General features: G+C 45.8%; 1 protein-coding gene across 2 annotated transcripts; it reads right to left on the bottom strand.

Moving 5' to 3' along the window:
- Positions 1-1,311: 1,311 nt before the first annotated feature.
- AQP11 (aquaporin 11) lies at positions 1,312-19,137 on the bottom strand. 2 transcript variants are annotated; one of them, XR_010371243.1, is made up of 4 exons: positions 17,892-19,137; positions 11,021-11,137; positions 2,150-2,718; positions 1,312-2,059 (listed from the first exon to the last, which is right to left on the bottom strand). XR_010371243.1 is itself a non-coding variant. In XM_064441499.1 (3 exons), exons 1-3 carry the CDS (start codon positions 18,484-18,486, stop codon positions 2,666-2,668), a joined length of 765 nt encoding a protein of 254 aa, XP_064297569.1. In that variant the 5' UTR covers positions 18,487-19,137; the 3' UTR covers positions 1,312-2,665. The 2 variants fall into 2 exon arrangements, 1 of the variants encoding a protein (XP_064297569.1); XM_064441499.1 differs by having other exon boundaries at positions 1,312-2,718.
- Positions 19,138-19,548: the final 411 nt, after the last annotated feature.

Below are 19,548 nucleotides of genomic sequence, written 5' to 3' on the forward strand. Positions count from 1 at the left end.
AGGCACCCCCAGAGCAGGGGCACAGGGCCGCGTCCAGGCGGGGGGTGAATGTCTCCAGGGAAGGGACCCCACAGCCTCTCTGGGCAGCCTGTGCCCCTGCTCTGGCACCCCCACAGCAAAGGGGTTTGTCCTCATGTTCATGTGGAACTTCCCGTGTTCCAGCTTGTGCCCACGGCCCCTTGGCCTGGCGTTGGGCACCACTGAAAAGAGCCCGGCCCCATCCCCCTGACACCCACCCTTCAGGTATTTATAGGTATTGATGAGACCCCCCTCAGCCTTCTCTTCTCCAGGCTGAACAAGCCCAGGTCTCTCAGCCTTTCCTCCCAAGGGAGATGCTCCAGCCCCTGATCCCCTTGGCAGCTCTGCTCTGGCCTTGCTCCAGCAGTTCCCTGCCCTTCTTGAACTGGGGGGCCCAGAACTGGGCACAGATTTGTACCATTTTTGTTTTCAACTACTATCTGTTATGCCAAAATATACAATGTAGACATGGAGAAGTGAGATCTGACCTCTTTCCTTTATGGACTTTGCTTTTGCAGGCCGTAGAAAATAATGTGGACTTAGGGCCTCTAATCTAACAAACCTTGGCTGCCTGCAGGGCTGTAGCTCTGCTTCCTCTTTTCCCTGGCTGCCTGTTTTTATGCTCTCTGAGGTTTATTTTTGAGACCTTTACCCCGTGGGCCTCAAGGAGATGTGCAAATCAGTTCATTACGTGAGGCTTATTTCCGTAAGACATGAGACTAAAAACTGGGCTTCAGTACATCAGTAAAGGCAAAGCCCCAGGGAGAGGAAAAAAAAATCTATAGGGTATGGCTCACTTTAAAACCAGGTAAAAGGGATAAAAAGCAGTAAAGCAAGAACGTGACCGGCAGAAGCCTCCCAAAGCATGTGTTTTAGAAGCAGTACATGGTATAAAAGTATGTGGTTTTCAGAGGTCTCATGGATGGGTTTCTGCTCTGAGCAGCCCTCCACAGCCGAGTTATAAATAAGTAAGTGGATAAATGTAAAACCAGCTGAAGGATCGCCTCTTAGAGCCTCACAGCGTGGCGGTGCGTAGGCCGCGCCGGCAACAGTTTTGCCAAAGAGAAGGTTCCTTTAGTAGTTTCCTGCTCAGTAGTAGTTTAGTAGTTTCCTACCACACTATTATCAAAGAGCTGCTGACCAAAGTTCGAGCTCTCTTCAGACTATTGGCAGCCTCTGTTTTTTTATTTTATTTTAAAGACTGAATACAGGGTCATGGATAAGACTCTTTTCTATGAAAAGCATGTTCGAACAGTTGATTTCATTTTGCAATCTTAAAGGTACCTTGGAAAATTAAAACAAGAAAGGATTTTATTACAACAAGTAAGAAATTACATGAAAATGTTTACTTCCCGAAGTCTTGCAAAAAAGATAGCTGACACCAGTAGCTGTCTAAGGCTCGGTTCATGATTTTACTGTGGAAAAAAACCCTGTCTGATTCCCTCCTCTTGGAATATGGCCTGCAGGGTGACTCGGGTAGTGAGTCGAGGGGCCTACTGCCGAGATCTTTGTAGAACTTGTCAATCAGCTCTCCTTTCAAACCTAACAACTATAAAGTGAAAACTTGAATTTGGTCTTAAATTTATCAATGTATTTCGGTATATATAAAAATTGAGGCATCCAGGAGAAGAAACCTCATTCTACAAACAGCGCTTCAGAGGAAGGTACCTATTGGTGCTCTTCACCTCAGCTAATGCTATAAAGGGCGTTTGTGCCAGTTTGGGTTTGTAGCTTTCCTGTGGTTTTAGCTCTTTTGTTTATTCTCTTATATTGCAAATTCATTTATTTAAAGAAAAATATCCGATAAGAGTTACATAAAATCAAGTACAAATCAAGTTCCACATGATTCATTCCTATATACTGTGTCTATTTTACTATGTGAAGAGGCAGCAGTAATCTCAGGTAAAGCAGGTTGGGTGGGTTTTTTTGCCTAAAATGCACTTTTATGTGTGCGTCTACAGAATTTTATGGTACTTCGTTACCACTCTGGCCAACCACGACACTCCGCAGACTATAGCGAGACCGGATGGGGCAGAGCCTTCTGGAAAGGAAGCGAGGGGTTACTTACCTGCGCTGGGGTATTATTAAAACAGGGCTGGTCCTACTGACTTTGACTTTTGGTGTGGGGTACCTCTAGAACAGAGCTGTGGAGACTCTTCTAGGGAGTGGTGCGGCCTTCCTTCCTCTTGGAGGTACGCGTATTGCAAGTTAGGAATATGATGAGGTCACTATAAGAATGCAATCTTCAGCTCCTTTTTTGCAGGTGCCTTCTATGGGAAGAAATCCAATAAAATCAAACCTTGAAAGGATTGGGTATTTCTCGAAAATTAGTTTTGCATGCTGTTGTACTAACGGTCAGCAAACGGCACTTATGGCTAAAGTGACAATGTTTCAATGTTTCAACAGTCCTTCGCGTTCGTATGGCTTAACTGAAGGTGTGGGCGGATATTCCCAAAATCCCAGTACGCTATTACAAAATAAGTATTCGGATACAAAGTTGTAAGTCAGATATTTCAAACGTGAAATCCGAAAATACAACTGAAAGGTGGTGTGGAAGTCCTTGTCAGCAGTTTTCTGAAAGCTCCATGTCTGCACACGTTGAAAGTATTTTTTAGTATAGTGCTGCTAGATTTCAGAATCTGACATCTCAGGATATCCGAGGAAGGATTTCATCCCATATAAAAGCCACAAGTATTGTACCTGGAACGAGAAATTACAGAAAGGACCTTTATTCACATGTACGTGAGAAGGACACGGTATTGGTAGTGAAAATAAACATGTTCACGGATTTGAGTGTCTAACATGCAGTACAGCAGGGCTTGCAGAAAAACGGAATCTTCTGGTGAAAGGGCTGGAGGCCCGTCGGTGCTTTTTGCAAACACAATCTTCTTCACAAAGAAAGCTTCAACAGACTGTGCAAGTGAGCCTTACGAGTTAATAAGCTTGTTTGAATTCTCTGTGTAAGCTGAGCCCAAGGCAGGGCAGTTTGACCAGGCGAATCCAACACGTGCTCCTTCTAGCTGGATGTCGAAATGGCTCAACCAGCAACTAAACCTCCATTCCCCGGCCGATAGGGTAAGGCTGCATTTGCTACTTGTGCCTGCTTTGATAACCATGTCAGGTTTAGGTGATGCAAATGGGTATAAAAGAATGTTGGGGGAGTTGGTTTTTTTGAAGACCGTTCTAGTTAAGGGTTTATTCTGAAGCTGAAAAATGGTAAACCTAGGGATTGTAGATTCTTCATGACAAGGGCACCTGAATACAGTATTTTAAGACCATTTCTTTTTCCTCCTGGGAAAAAAACCCAGTATATTCTGTTTCAGAAACGGATTCTGGTTGAGAGCATTTCTCAGCCATTGCTTGTATTTTTTGAAGCTTCCTAGATCACAAAAACACTTAGCAGAAGGGGTCTCTAGTCCAATCTCGCACTGAGTGCAGGACTACTGCCCATGCTGGATAGGCCAGCATCCTGAAAAACCTCCACAGATGGAGACGGTAGCACTTCTTGTTGGTTGCTGGACCTTTCTCCTGAAACCTTTCCTGCAGTCTCATCTGGACCTCCACACCACAACTTGCAGCTTTGCATTGTCTGCTAGCACCCAGAACAGTTAATCTCCATCATCCTTCTAAGTACTCTTCAAATAACCATTGACTGCTCTTAAGTCACCCTTCCGCCTAATTTGTGTCAGCTTAAACAAGTCCAGTTCCCTCATCTTCACCCTCTCCTCACAGATCAGGTAGTCCAGGACCCTTCACCATCTGGTAGTCCTCCACTGGACCCTCTCTCTTCTCCACACTTCTCTTGAACTGGGGGTCTCTAGGCCACCTCACAAGCATTGAGTAGAGACAATAACATCCTGTAGTCTGCTGGCCCCAATTTTCTAAATCGTGTGGTTTGTCTTACTTGCAGAGGGAACAAACCATCGTAACAAACCCACATTCAGGACACTGGCGGACATACTGAGGAATATCAACTCCAATACTGACACTAGGAAACTGCATGTTACCAGTCATCAATCAACCAGATGTCAACCCACTGATACGTACATTTTGAAGTCAGTGGTTTGGCCAATTTTTATTCCATCTAACAGTCTTTTTGCGTGACCCCTACTCCACTATTGAAAAGAGCCTAGTCCCATCATCCTGACACCCACCCTTCAGATATTTATAGGTATTGATGAGACCCCCCTCAGCCTTCTCTTCTCCAGGCTGAACAAGCCCAGGTCTCTCAGCCTTTCCTCACAAGGGAGATGGTCCAGTCACCTGATCACCTTGGCAGCTCTCCACTGGACTTGCTCAAGCAGTTCCACATCCTTCTTAAACTGCAGGGCCCAGAACTGGACACAGCACTCCCCAAGTGGTCTCACAGGGCAGAATAGAGGGGGAGGGTAACCTCCCTCGCCCTGCTGGCCACACGCCTTTCCATGCCCCCCAGGGCACCACTGGCCCCCTTGGCCCCGAGGGCCCGGTGCTGGCTCAGGGTCACCTCGCTGCCCCCCAGCACCCCCAGGGCCTTCTCAGCAGAGCCGCTCTCCAGCAGGTCCCCCCCAGCCTGTGCTGGTGCGGGGGGTTGTTCCTCCCCAGGGGCAGGACCCTGCACTGGCTCTTGTTGAATTCCCTGAGGTTCCCCTGGGCCCAGCTCTCCAGCCTGGCCAGGTCTGGCTGGATGTCAGCACAGCCTGCTGGTGTATCAGCCGCTCCTCCCAGCTTGGGATCATCAGCGAACTTGCTGAGGTTACGCCCTGTCCCATCATCCAGGTCACTGATGAATATGTTGAACAGGACTGGACTCAGCACAGACCCCTGGGGAACACCACCAGTGACAGGCCTCCAGCCAGGCTCTGCCCCGTTGATCACGACCCTCTGAGTTCTGTTGTTGAGCCAGTTCTCTGTCCACCTCACTGTCCTCTCATCCCATCCACACACTTCCTCAGCTTGCCTGTGAGGATGCTATGGGAGACAGTGTCGAATGCCTCACTGAAGTCAAGATAGACAACATCCACTGCTCTCCCTTCATCAACCCAGCCAGTCACGCCATCGTAGAAGGCCATCAGGTTGGTCAAACATGATCTCCCCTTGGTGAATCCATGTTGACTGTTTCTGATTACCTTCTTGTCCTCTACATGCCTGGAGATGACCTCCAGGATGAACTGCTCCATCCCCTTCCCAGGGATGGAGGTGAGGCTGACTGGCCTAGAGTTTCCCAGGTCGTCCTTCTTGCCCTTTTTGAAGACTGGAGTGACATTTGCTGTCCTCCAGTCCTCGGGCACCTCTCCTGTCCTCCATGACCTTTCAAAGAAGATGGAGAGTGACTCAGCAAGAACATCCACCAGCTCCCTCAGCACTCGTGGGTGCGTCCCATTGGGGCCCATGGATTTGTGAGGATCCAGTTTGCATAGGTTATCTCTGAAGTTCCCTGGCTTCTCTTTCTCCTCCTCATCGTCCTTAAAAGCCGGCATAGTATTAGCACGTTTCCAAATGTCAGGAAGCTCCTCCAACTGCTGTAACCTCCCGTAAATGATGGACAACAATGATATCGGCCAACTCTGCCTGTATTTTCACGTGAATATCAGTAGAGCCAATGGATCTGTGTTCATCCAGCTTCCCTGTCGCTCCTGCCTTGTTGCTCCCTCACTATTTACTGCCTTCTTTCCAAAACCTTGCTGTTCTACTCAGAGGTCTGGGAGCAAACTCTGCTTGGGAACACTGGGGTGGGCAGAAGAGAAAGAGTACCCCAGCCTTTTCCACGTCACCCATCACCAGGTTGTCTCCCAATCCACCCATGCACCTGCATTTTCTCTGGACTTTTTTTGTGATTAGTGTATTTGTAACCTCTAAGTCCCTAGCCTTAGTCCCAGCTGAGCTTTGACAGTCCTGATTTTGTTCCTAAGTATGTGTGCAAAGCTTTTATACTCCTCCTTTGCTGCCTGTCCCTGTTTCTACTCATTGCATGCTCTCCTCTGTTCACAGGGAACCTTCTTGTCTAGTCAGCAGGGAAAGGCTTTGCGTCAAAATTCCCAGTCTAACTACATGACAGATTGTTCCTGCAGACTAAGAACATGTTACTGAGCTCTCACTAAGCTTTTTTTGAAAAATCACCTTTCCATGGGACACTTCTGCGATTTGTGGCAGCTTCTGAGGGAATCCCTACTGACCTAGCAATTCCCTAAATAAGCAGAGCTTTGTTCTCCTGAAGTCCAAAGGCCAAACAGCTCTGCTATTTACCTTCCCAGTTTTCCTCTGGACACCGACCTCTGGCGAGAACTACAACCCAAGTGGCCACACTCACCACCCATCCTTCCCTGTTAGTGAGCAGGTCAACTACAGGATTACCACTCACTGGCCCTTTAGTATTTGAATTAGAATTAGACTTGATTAGTGACCGTTTTCTAGGAACTCCCTGGATTGCATTCACTCACTGCATAAGAGTTTTGCTCTGCCAGATGATGTCTGCATAGCTGAAAACCCCTAGCAGGCCCAGGATCTGGGAGTAGGAGGCTTCTGCTAGTTGTTTGTTGAAACCCTGTTTTGCTACCAAGTCCCTGCGATGCTGATCACTTCACCGCACATACACTTCCAATTCTGATTCCTTTGCTAGGCTCCATGCTTAAGTGTACTGAACCTGATGGAACCCCCCGAACACCCTCTCCTCTCAGCAGACAGGTGAAAGTTTCACCTGTAGTCTTCTCCCTAGCTTATCTCCTTCATTTACGTCTACTGCTAAGCAACTTTTGTGGCACTTATTTTCTGTCCTGATGGTGAAAGAACATTTTCTACTAAGGAACAGTATTAGTCTTTCTGGTAATACTGATCTATAGAAATGGGCATTGATTCTGGTTTTATAGTGTTAGAAACCTAGCAGGATGCTAAGCTGGCACCTGGCCAGGAAAGAACATCCCCTTTTACTGCCCTCACATCCAGTAGCTTGTCACGACCTCTTCCATTCATAGCTGCCATCTCCCTGGTACTGAAAAAGAAGGGTTAGCTAGGTCCCCATCATTAGTAACAGTATAATCGTGGCTGGACAATTAACATGAATTCCTTTGGCAGCAAAACAGAAACTACCTTTGTTCCACTGGTACTTACTGCTTCTGTGTTCACAGTGCAGAATGTAGGCCTGCCTATGCTAAGTCATAAACACCTGCTGACATCTATATTTACTACAGGAATTAGCTGTTTTAATGCTACTGGAAAATCACCTTCACCAAAACGTCAGTGAAGCCATTTTGAAAAATGAGTTCTTAACTACAGTTCCAAGATTATATTAACGGAAGATCATAAACCAGCAGCAGATTTGTTTATCCTAAAAGAAAACTTCTACTTCCTCCTCCTCTTGTGAAGGTGATAATCCATCTTCCTCTTGTTCTAAGCATCCCTTCTAAGAAAATTGTTTTAAAGTTGATGGTTAAGAACTTGCTTACAGCTAGATCAGGATATCTGTTATATACCAAATGTCCTTGTCCCCATGGGTATTTGCTATGCCCATAAATGAGATCATATTGCACTTTGCACAGGCGATTTGAAGTTCCACAGTACGCCTGTGTATGGTTCTGCATATGGTAGTTATTACAGCAGATGACAAAAAAGAATTCCCCCAAATAAGTACAAAGTAATTTAACCATCTAAGATGCTGATGCTGGGAAAAGTGAGACATCAAATTAGCATATCGCTATGACTCTGCCAGTTTCTAGGAAGTGTGAAACAGTGAAGCAGTATTTCTGCTGACACATGGATTCTCAAAGTAATTTTTATGATTAAATCTAAAATATCCCTTCCCTCATCATCTACTTTTATAATTCTGCTTAGAGGTTCTTTTCACAAGATTTTTATCATCATCATAACAGGTCATTTTCTTAGATGCCTCACCATTTGGTCCAATTTTGGAAGAAAAAAAGATCCAATTCTTATTTTCAAAAGGTGTCAAGAAAATTAATTTCTTGTTAGATTTGTAGATCTGCACTCCTGTATTCATCAATTCAGTTTTGTATCACCTCTATACTTCCACCTCAGACCCCTTACATTTGTTTACAACTCTTAGTTTATCCGTGAAGCACCCTTGTTTTGTAACGAGATATTTGAATTTCCAATAGACTACTCGGCCCTTCAGGTGATCCACAGACCTGAGATCTGTAACAAAATGGTTGGCTACAGTAGTGACACTGCACAAAAAGTGATGTGTCCTCAGCATTCTCATCTTTACAACTGCTTCGTCTGGAGTTCCTTTCCCTCATAAATTAAGGGACAGCATTCAATACATTCTGTATGCATTTTCTATATCTTAACTGACGATAAACCCCTGTTTATGGATTTCCACAGAAATGAAACGTAAGTCCCTAACCACATTCTAAATTCCTCAAGCCTCGGTTCCATTGGAGTTAACGTCTGCTGATTTTCTTACTCAAGTCGAAATCACCTGAAGGCTTTCCTTCTGCTGAGTAGTTCTGCAGGATGCATCTTGCTAAATAAGTAGAACATGGTGTTTCAGAATTCCTCCTCTCTCCCTAGGTCACTTGCTAAAACGTTAAATCTCAAGTACTTATAACCTGGAAAATCTCAAAACAGTTATCGGGTTGAAATTGGTTCATATACTGGAACGCTAAACCCGAATTCTGAGAGATAGCATGTGTTCTGTTAGGATGCAGGTGATGCTCATGAGCTTTGCCTGAGACATTTCATTAGCTACTAACTGGAACGGTGCATGGGCTTTTATCAAGCTTCCTCTATTGTTCAGTCCTCCTGTTTGGATATCGGATTTAACAAAATCATACTACAGTGAATTTTAGTTAGACTAAAAAGTCTGTCTCCATTTCTCACTGACTGAGAGTCAATGCAAGTAGAACATGCACAGACATGAACTCAAACAAGAAAAAGAAGTTATTTGTTACAGCTGGAGCCCTTTGAGATGTTTCCTGTGTTTGTTTCACATACTGTTGTACCTTCAGCGCTGTTGTACCTTCTAATAGGATTAAGAGTCATGGGAGAACTCGGGATTAGCAGACTGCTGCTTTATATACCCTCTAAGCAGAGAGCTCAAGATTTGTAGGGACTAACTGTAAACAACCAGCAGCATGAAGTAATATATGGAGCATTTTAACCTGCACACAACTAGAAGTTGTGTCACTAGCTTCCCAATTAAAAGCATAGTTTAAGTTAGAAAACTTCCAGTTACTAATATTCTTTATTCTTAAACTAAGAACAGATTCTTTCCAACACTAATGGGGGGGGGGGGGGGGCGAGAGGAGGGGAACATAGAATAGGAATTTCAAAGTTTAGACACTTATGGAGATAAAAAAGATTTGATATTATAATAGTCATAATTGAGAAAGCATGTATTAAGCACTTGTCCTAATACCTGTGGGTTTTTTTTCTTTTTAAATTAATCATACCTATGTTCTTGCATACTGTCACAAAGCAAGACACAAACTGTATGCTAACCAGTATGTTTCTCTTTTTGAACTTAAATCAGGCTAATATTTACTTTCAGGTAGCCTCTTCTCCTTTCTGATATTCTGCTAGAATCTACCAGTGGGCCTTTGGCCAGTGCCAGAACATGCAGCATACCTCAAACAGGGTGGATTTTAATACCAAGGCATAAAGTCCCAAACAACAGGCAGCTTCAAAAAGCTCACGTTCCCGAGTTAACAGCTGTTGGTTTATAACAAACTAGTTAACCCTAACCTAACTAATTATATAACATAATATATTGGGTTTGTGTGGCAAGGTTTTGGTAGCTGGGGGGGGGGGGGGGGTACAGGGGTGGCTTCTGTGAGAAGTAGCGAGAACCTTCCCCCATGTCCAGTAGAGCCAACACCAGCTGGCTGCAAGATGGACCTGCTGCTGGCCAAGGCTGAACCCATCGGCAATGGTGGTAGCACCCCTGGGATAACAAATTTAAGAAGGGGGTGGGGAGAAACTGCCCAACTGCAGCTGGAGAAGGGGGTGACCTTATATGAGAGGAACAACCCTGCAGACACCAAGGTCAATGAAGAAGGAAAGGAAGGAGGTGCTCCAGGCACCAGAGCAGAGATTCCCCTGCAGCCTGTGGTGAAGACCATGGTGAGGAAGGCTGTCAGATATCCACCTGCAGCCTATGGAGGAGCCCATGCCAGAGCAGGTGGATGCCTGAGGAGGCTGTGACCCTGTAGGAAGCCCACACCAGAGCAGGCTCCTGGCAGGACCTATGGCCCATGGAGACAGGAGCCCACGCTGGAGCAGGTTTGCTGGCAGGACTTGTGACCCTGTGGGGGACCCACGCTGGAGCAGTTCATGAAGAACTGCAGCCTGTGGGAAGGACCTGCGTTGGGGAAGTTCGTGGAGGGCTGTCTTCTGTGGGAGGGACCCCACGCTGGAGCAGGGGAAGGGTGGGAGGAGTCCTTCCCCTGAGGAAGAAGGAGCAGCAGAGACAATGTGTGATGAACTGACTGCTCAGGGGGAGAAGGTGGAGAAATTGGGAGTGAAGTTGAGCCTGGGAAAAAGCGAGGGGTGGGGGAAAGGTGTTTTTAAGATTTGGGTTTATTTCTTATTACCCTACTCTGATTCCACTGGTAATAAACCCATGAGCTTTTCATTGTATTTTCTCTCCCTGTTCTAGCTGAGGAGGGGGAGCAACAGAATGGCTTTGGTGGGACCCTGGGATCCAGTCAGGGTCAACCCCCCACACCTGACATGGGTGTTTCTTAAAATAAACTGATCAAAACAATATATGTTAATTTTTGAATAGAACTGGTGTATAAAACTCAGTATTAGATGCTTGATTCACAAAACAGAGTGTTACAGCTGCTTTATGTAGAGCATTAAAGGAGTTTAAAATACACAGCCTACATCTGCAAAATGAAACCATGATTCCAAATTACTTTTACGCATAAGTTATAATTGACTACTTTCCAGATTTCATTTAAAGCAGAAAAGAAGCAGGCTATCAAATAAAGAATACCTTTTTCCTGATTTCTGAACCACATACTAAATAACTCTCTCCCAAATACATAAAGTATTAAGAACTTACCTAAGGATGGTGCTATCCAATATACTAGTGAGTAACTCAAGAATTTGTCATAGAAACAATTTGCATGTAATGAAAAAGCCAATGCTGGGTTAAATAATGCTCCTGTGAGATTGCCACCTGCAACAAAATGTAAACAACACGAAATCAAACCATCTTTCTTAATATTTATTTTAAATTGATATTGAAATGCAGATACAAATACTACAAGGAATGTACACCCTGCAATAAAATGAATTAGCAGAAAACATTTGAACAGATAAACTCTTCTGAAGTTGTTTACCCAATGATATGTTTAACCCTTTAGCTTTTCTAAAATGCTTTAAAATAACTGAAGTGTAGGCTATAACCTCCTTTATCTCTTTCCAGCAAATACTCTTTGAAGATGTGGGTTTGGCTAATGTTGAATGTTTCTATTGATAAAACTACAAGCTGTGCCATGAAGAGCCTGCAACATGCTTTTCGAAGAGAGAGAAATTACACAAATATTAGGAAACAAATACTGAGCTTTCATTACATCCCATGTCGCATGTAACACATATGCAAGATAAAGGAAAAAACTGTCAAGCGCTGTTCTTGCTAAGCTGACCTCTCCGCTTTCTTACTGCACACTAATAATATCATATCAATGTACAGAATGCTAAGATTATCATATGGTAAAAATTTGGGGAAAGGCTTTCACAATCATTCCATATGGTGTTTGAAGAAAATAAAAGCGAATGCCACTCCGCTCTCTTGAAAAGGAAGCTTAAAGAAGCCAAGCATCTTTGCTTGCCTCTGACTCACCTAAACATTCTCTCAATAACTTGATCTGAACATACTACATCATAGAGACCAGACTTTAATTACACTGCAGATGAAGCTGGACGTAACTGGTTTTAATTCTGACATATGTTGTTTCTCTCATTGCAATCCTGCAGAAAAAGCATTACTCATAACAAAATTATCTGTATTTCTGTACTATTAGTTGCTAACTACCCCATATTTATTTTATCTATTAATCTATTCCCATAAAATATAATTGTGTCTGTCTAGTTTCTTAAAGCTTATTCTTGATTTTCCCAAATAGGTTAGCGTGAGCTTCAAACTTCTTTGTATAAAGACCATGCTGCTGTAATCCTCATTGGTTATGAGCATGCAATGATTTACCAAAAGTTTTAGGAGGGTCTTTGTCGTTTTCTTGTATTTCTCTTTCTATATACTCATTACCTCTTTAACTGTGATTACAGTTCAGGAAGGTTTTAATCTTTGCTGACCTACTCAGTTTACTCTGGCTCCACACTTGCTCTCAAGTGCAACTCAGAGTTACGGTGCAGTCTGTTCTTCCGCACCTTGACACATTAACAGCTTCCACCGTTGCCAGGAAGGCCATCTACAATAATTTACTTTGCTTTAATCCATTTATGAATTCACTGCTTCTGCTTTCATATCCACAAACACATATTTAAGAGTAGACTTTTGCTCTCAGGATGCAGTTGCTGTTTCTGAATGTTAAACATTAGACAGAGTTTTATCCCTCTATTTTTTCAATATTCATTACTAAAAACTACTGGAATAACAACCACAGGCCAGGGCCACTACTATAAACTTATGTTAAAATATTTATTAAACATCTCAGTCTGCGTACCAGAAAAGATAAACAATTTTATGGCAAAAGTGTAACACCTTTGCAGTTGTACACATAAAAACTTCAAAAGGTGAAGTAATGTGTGCTCCACACAATGTGTGAGAAAGTAATTTTAACTTTTGAAATGACTAAAGGCAAAGCCAAAAGCAGGAAGTAACTTGGAATTAAAAATACATATGTCATTTTTACCTTGATATGTGAGGCTCAGAAATATCTAACCAATGTCATCACTGTAATATTGCCTGTAAATGAAAAAGCCCTCAAAAAGTGTATTTTTTCTTCCCCTAATTAAATATTTTCCCAAAAGAAATATACAAAGATATTCTTTACCAACGTGTGTACGGTCTGCTCTTTCGTTTCCGAGTCATTCCCTTAATGTGAAAAGACATAATAGTCTCTTTTTCCTTCTATTCAGTAGAAGCAGCAGTGAATGAAATATTGGAGCTTTTGTGTACAGTATGCACTATTACAAAAATCTGGTCTGTGTTCAGTTGATATGTGAAAAAAATCCAAATACTTTTAACTATGAAAATGTAGAAGAAAAACTAAAGGCACAGCTTGTGATTTTGAAAATACTTGCTGTACAATCTGATGTTATTTGTTGCAGTAAGTTGCATGACATACCAAAGCACTTTTAATGGGCTACACACAACAGTGACTTGTCAACATTTATTTTAACTTAATTTAGTCAACCATATAAATACTATTTAATGTTTTTGAGCCGCATATGTGCATCAGTGCACTTAGATGGGAGTAAGCCATGGGGATACGGCCATCCTTCAAAATTTTACGTAAACCAGATTTGATATCGAGTAAGAGACATTTCTTCTTGCAGTTCTTTTTTAGACTGCGATCATTCCTCTTATAGGATACAGCTATCAAACATATAGTAGAACATAATTCATGGAATGAAATATGATGTACTATGTATGATAAAGATTTTCTAACATTTCTAGTTCATACAGGACTGTAATATACCTGGATCCTGAAGACACGATTCAGTTTTAAAACCAGGGTGTAAAAATAAATCATTAGCATGAATTTTATTTTGTAAATTTAATGCACCTTTCCAAGCTCCTAGCTAGAACACCATCAAATTAAAGTTTGAAAAAATCATTATTCATACAATATTCTAAACTATTTGCTGTTTTTGTAGGAAAAAGGAAGAATGCTCCTGTTTGCCTAAATTAACATTGCTTTGTTAATTGGCACTGGTTGTCTAGCCCTTTGGTGCTGGGTGAGCAAGAAAGATCCATTCCTCTTAGAATCATCGAATAATTAAGGTTGAAAAAGACCTCTAAGATCATCAAGTCCAACCCCCAAACCAACACCCCCAGGCCTCCTAAACCATGTCCCCAAGTGCCACATCTACATGTTTTTTGAACATCCCCAGGGACGGTGACTCCCCCACCTCTCTGGGCAGCCTGTGCCAGGGCCTGACCCCTCTGGCAGGGAAGGCATTTTCCCTCACATCCAACCTAAACCTCCCCTGACGCAGCCTGAGGCCGTTCCCTCTCGCCCTGTCACTGGTGACTTGGGAGCAGAGACCAGCCCCCCCCTCACTCCAGCCCCTCTCAGGCAGCTGCAGAGAGCGAGAAGGGCTCCCCTCAGCCTCCCCTTCTCCAGGCTAAACCCCCCCAGCTCCCTCAGCCGCCCCCCAGCACACTTGTGCTCCAGACCCTGCCCCAGCCCCGCTGCCCTTCTCTGGACACGCTCCAGCCCCTCCAGGCCCTTCTTGTCCCGAGGGGCCCAAACCTGAGCCCAGCATTCGAGGTGGGGCGTCCCCAGGGCCAAGCACAGGGGCCCCATCCCTGCCCGGCTCCTGCCGGCCACACCAGTGCTGACACAAGCCCGGGGGCTGGTGGCCTCCTTGGCCACCTGGGCACTGCTGGCTCATGCCCAGCCGGCTGTCAGCCAGCACCCCCAGGGCCTTCTCTGCCGGGCACTTCCCAGCCCCTCTGCCCCAGGCCTGGGGCGTTGCCTGGGGTTGGTGTGACCCAAGGGCAGGACCCGGCACTTGGCCTTGTTAAACCTCACACAACTGGCCTCGGCCCATGGATCCAGCCTGTCCAGGTCCCTCTGCAGAGCCTTCCTGCCCTCCAGCAGATCGACACTCCTGCCCAACTTGGTGTCATGTGCAAACTGACTGAGGGTGCACTCGATCCCCTCATCCAGATCATTGATAAAGATATTAAACAAGACTGGCCCCAACACTGAGCCCTGGGGACACTGCTCATGACCGGCTGCCAGCTGGGTTTAGCTCCATTCACCACAACCCTCTGGGCTTGACCATCCAGGTAGCTTTTTACCCAGCAAAGGGTACACCCATCCAAGCCATGAGCAGCCACCTTCTTTAGGAGGATACTGTGGGAGACAGTGTCAAAGGCTTTACTGAAGTCCAGGTAGACAATATCCACAGCCTTTCCCTCATCCACTAAGCAGGTCACCCTGTCATACAAGGAGATCACGGTGGTCAGGCAGGACCTGCCTTTCATGAAGCCATGCTGGCTGGGCCCGATCCCCTGGTTGTCCTGTACTTGCTCAGGGAGCTTACTCAAGATGAACCACTCTATAACCTTCCCTGGTACAGACGTCAAACTGACAGGCCCGTAGTTCCCCGGATCCCCCTTCTGGCCCTTCTTGTAGATGGGCGTCACATCAGCAAGCCTCCAGAAGACCGGGAACACTCTTACTACCAGACGTCTGGGAAAGCTCTTAGAGAAGCACTCAAGTTCCTTATAAATTGTTAACAAAGAGGCCCAGAAGGTTTCCTGAGAATGATCCAGCCCAGTTAAGTTAAGCATCTGCCTATCTTCACGCCTACAGACACGAACTTGGCCTGCTGGCGGCCGCTATCTGTAATGCCTGATTCGGAGGTCACCCTTCCTACTGCATGTACGACACACCGAGAACAGACATGGCTAGGCCTACGCTACGAGACCCGCAGGATATACTGTGGGTCATATATATGCACCAGACGCAGGTCATGGCCACCTGCCAGGCCCTTCACTTTGGCTGCAGCTACTTGGCATGTTGTCAGGAAGCCGTGCTGACAGGCTGTGAGAAGGGGCTCCTCAGCAGCAGCCACGAAAACAGAGGGGGCAGGAGAATGGAGGATATCCTGGTGAACACGCGTGTGTGTGTAGATGTGGGCAGAGGGAAAGAGGCAGCAAGAAAGGTCTGGGAACCAGGAAGGTATCCTACGTGTATCTACCTAACCTTCCACTGAAAGAGGGATCTGTTACAGTGCAAGCCTGTGACTTCACCAAAGAAATTTATAGCAGCAGCCTGCTCCCACACTTGTTGTGTAATAGCTCCATGATAGGAATCTTGGGGTTTATGCCCTCCTCCACTTCAGGAGGCTTCAATCCACATCTTGGACAGTAAGCACCAGGCTCATGACATCTGCAGAGGGAGGATGGTACTTTTCACCTCTCCTTTTGAACCTGAGTGTACAGCAAAGAGTGCAAACCTTAGGAAGCTTGGAGCAGAGTGAACAAGAAAGCATTAGGTTTTCCAATAAGGAAGAGATAAAACTAGGTTCCGAATCTCCTCTCTGGAATGTAAAAATGAGAAATGGAAAGAAATGGAAAGAAATATGTCCAGGCAGCACATGTTACAGCACAAACTGTGCATGCAAAAGAGGCCTGGGCACAGTAGGTCTGATGTTTCCTAGAAGTATGTGAAGATCGATTGCACTGGATAGTTGTAACAAGTCCAAGTTTATGACAAGGAAGGGGATTTCGTACACAGCCTTCTCCCACTAGGAAAGGATATGAGGCCAGCTTGGCCAATGACACTGGGCATGAATTCTTTGTATGAACCAGCAAAGAGAAAAGCAATGTGACACATGTTATTTTATACAACTATTTGCTAAGCAGGAAAGGAATGTTAAGAATCGGGAATCCAGCTTTCTATGCTTGTAGAAGAGGTAGGATAATCTTTGGCTACACTTACTGAGAAATTCAGAAATACATTTAATGTGCTAAAATGCATTGACACCTTGCCTCTGCCTTCAAAAATTAATTTTAGAAAGTAGTTCAAATTGCCAAGTTAATTCTCAAAATTCCCCATGGGCTGCTTTTAATCTTTCAGATATTAGCTAATTTCAGCTAAACATAATGAGCAAAGGTTTTTTCATTAATGTATCTGAAAATTCAACTCTACTTTATACTAGTATATGGTATTCTGTTAGACAGCATAATACAGTTAAACCTTTTGGACAAGTTGCCAATCACATTCCAGATATTTGCAGATAAAAGAGTGATCTCCCTCTCTCATAAATGGATTTGATAATTTCCTAGGTGACTTCCTCTGTGGTGGGGGCTGTAGCACAAGCAAGGAGCTCCATAACCACCTCTCTCACCTCCCTGCACCCCACACTACAGAATCTCCTTCCTAGTACAACCCACTCCCTACAGGGCAGTCCTCAAGTGACGAGTGACACAAGTCTGGCACTTCACTGGGGACAACAGGGAGCATCAACCATCAGCAGAAAGAAGTTCAGACTGACTTCCCTCAACTCTTCCTCCCCGCTGATCCAGAGAGGCTGTGCAGGTGACAGTGTCCCAGCTCTGGGAAGCATGAGGTGACAGTCAGGCAGGGACAAGGACGTGGACACATAGAGCATTATAGACAGAAGCCTCTTGTAAATGCCGTGACACAACAGGCACCTGGGTATTTTTTCTTTTTTGCATTTGGTTTCATGAGGTATTATTTGATAATTTCTGCATGCATTCTACAAATCACCATTCCTGCTTCTGATTTAAGGATTTAATGCAGTTAAACAAACTGCACTGATATGAATTATGCATTACTGAAACACCAAATTTCCATATTAGCGGTCTGTACCCCACCATTGTACAATCAGCATTTTTCTGATGCAGACACTATGCCACTTAGAAATCAGAGCACAGAGTAGGAAATCTCTCACGCTACATATAGTCGAATTATGAAACGATCCTTCACTGAGATACTTTAACAGTGTTAAGTGAAACCCTGAATGTTATTTACTTGTAGATTTGACACAATTTTAAATTCTTAATTCATTTCATTCTTAACCCTATACCTGCCTGGAATCTAACCAGGCAAACTTTACATAAACTCCAAATGAACTCTGCATATGTAGTACCATGCATTTGTTTTGGAGTCTAAGAAAATAGTATTAACACTTCTAAGAAAATGAAAAAAAGAACACCTTCTGTTACAGCTTTATTGCAGGAACGGAGAGAAAAAAAAAACACTGACCTGCATAAACGAGCATGGTGCTGAGAAGAGCAGTCAAATGGACTTTGTATTTGGGATTAACACTTTCCACTCGCAGGACGGTCAGCTGGAAAACAACAGAAAAGAGCAGCTCTATGCAAAACGCCTGCATCTCTGTAGTCTGCATAGGGTTGCTGCAGCCCTTTGAGAGTGCTCCAAAATGTGGCTCTGCCATTTCCAGGCTCCAGATAAAGTGCATAAACGCTCTAGCAAGTGCTGCGGCCACGAACTGAGCAGCGATCTTGAGTCCACCCATCTTGACCGATATCCCACCTTCCCACATTGGCTGCAAGGTGCCACAGGGATTGCATGTGCAACCAGTCAGGGTCAGGCCGTGCAGGACGGTGAAACCGTAGGTGAAAGTCAGGGCGATATGCTGCTTCAGCTCCACACTGCTGAGCAGGGACAGCTCGTTAGTGCAGGCGCAAATCTGGAAGGTGCTAAACATCTCCAAAAGAAAAGTGCAAAGGCGCCGGCGGTAGCGCAGCCGGCGGCGGGTCAATCTCCTGCACAGCCCCACCGCTACCATGATGCCGGCCATCATCAGGAGCGAGGTCCCGACCCCACCGACAGCCATAGCAGGGGTTTCACAGGCCGAAGGACTCGAAGGAAGAGTTCGCCCCGGTCCAGCCCCACCACCTATGGGGAGAAAGAAAGCGGGAAAGAGAGGGAAAACGACCACCCTTTCGAGGTAGGAGCCAGCTTCTTTCCCCAGCTGCCAGCAGCCTGCGAGATGTCTGACTCAGCCTCCGCCTGACGGGGAGCAAAGGGCAGGGGAGCCCAGCCTGACAGGGCTGAAAGGGCAGCGGGATCCCTTCCCTTCCTCTCCCCGCCAGGGAAGGGTTCAGGAGAACGAAGGACTCTCGCTGCGGTGAGGAAGAGACACTTTGGGGAGGGAGAAGGGAGCAATGCCTTCCTTCAGCCCCTCGGCGCCGGGGCGGAGGGAGCTCCCCTCAGCCCGCCGGGGAAGGGGGGAGCCGCTCCCGCCCACGGGGGAACAGGAGACGAGCCAGTTTCTCGGTCGGGCGGGTAGCGCGGCCTCTCAGCAGGCAGGCAGACGAAAGCGGTTAAAGAATAAGCTCCGTCCACCGCGGCGGGGTGAGGCGAGGCAAGCCAAAGCGAGCTGCCGCCTCCTCCTCCTCCTCCTCCTCCTCCTCCTCCTCAGCCCGGCGCTGAGGGACCCAGCGCGGCCCCAGCCGCCAGCAGCGCAGGAGAGAGCGGCGGGACTGCGCATGCGCGCGCGGCACCAGGCTCCCCGGGTGGGGGGGGTAGCGAGGTGTGCGTGCCCTGCCCTTTCCCGCGCGCGGGCCCTTGGTACTGAGGTGAAGCGAAGTGAGGAGCGGTCCCTGCCCTCCGGCTGGCAGGCAGGGAGGCAAGACCAAGGTGGTATCAGCAGCTGCTGCTGGCCTCAGCCTGGCTGAAGGGTTTTAGAGAGGTTTCCCTTCTTCGTGGGGACCTCGCTGCGCAAGGGCAGGTGTGGGGGTTAATGCAATCTTTTCCTCCCACTCACTTAGCTGGGAGAAAGGCATTTGACAGGGTGCCAGGAGGAGGCAGGTGGTGATTTTTTGGCTTTGCCGGTAGAAGTAATGCTAAAAATAGGTGTTGTCCTCATGCTGCAGAAGGTGGTAACATTGGCTTT

Source organism: Phalacrocorax carbo, chromosome 1 (genome assembly GCF_963921805.1).
Source record: "Phalacrocorax carbo chromosome 1, bPhaCar2.1, whole genome shotgun sequence".
In the NCBI taxonomy this organism is placed as follows: domain Eukaryota; kingdom Metazoa; phylum Chordata; class Aves; order Suliformes; family Phalacrocoracidae; genus Phalacrocorax; species Phalacrocorax carbo.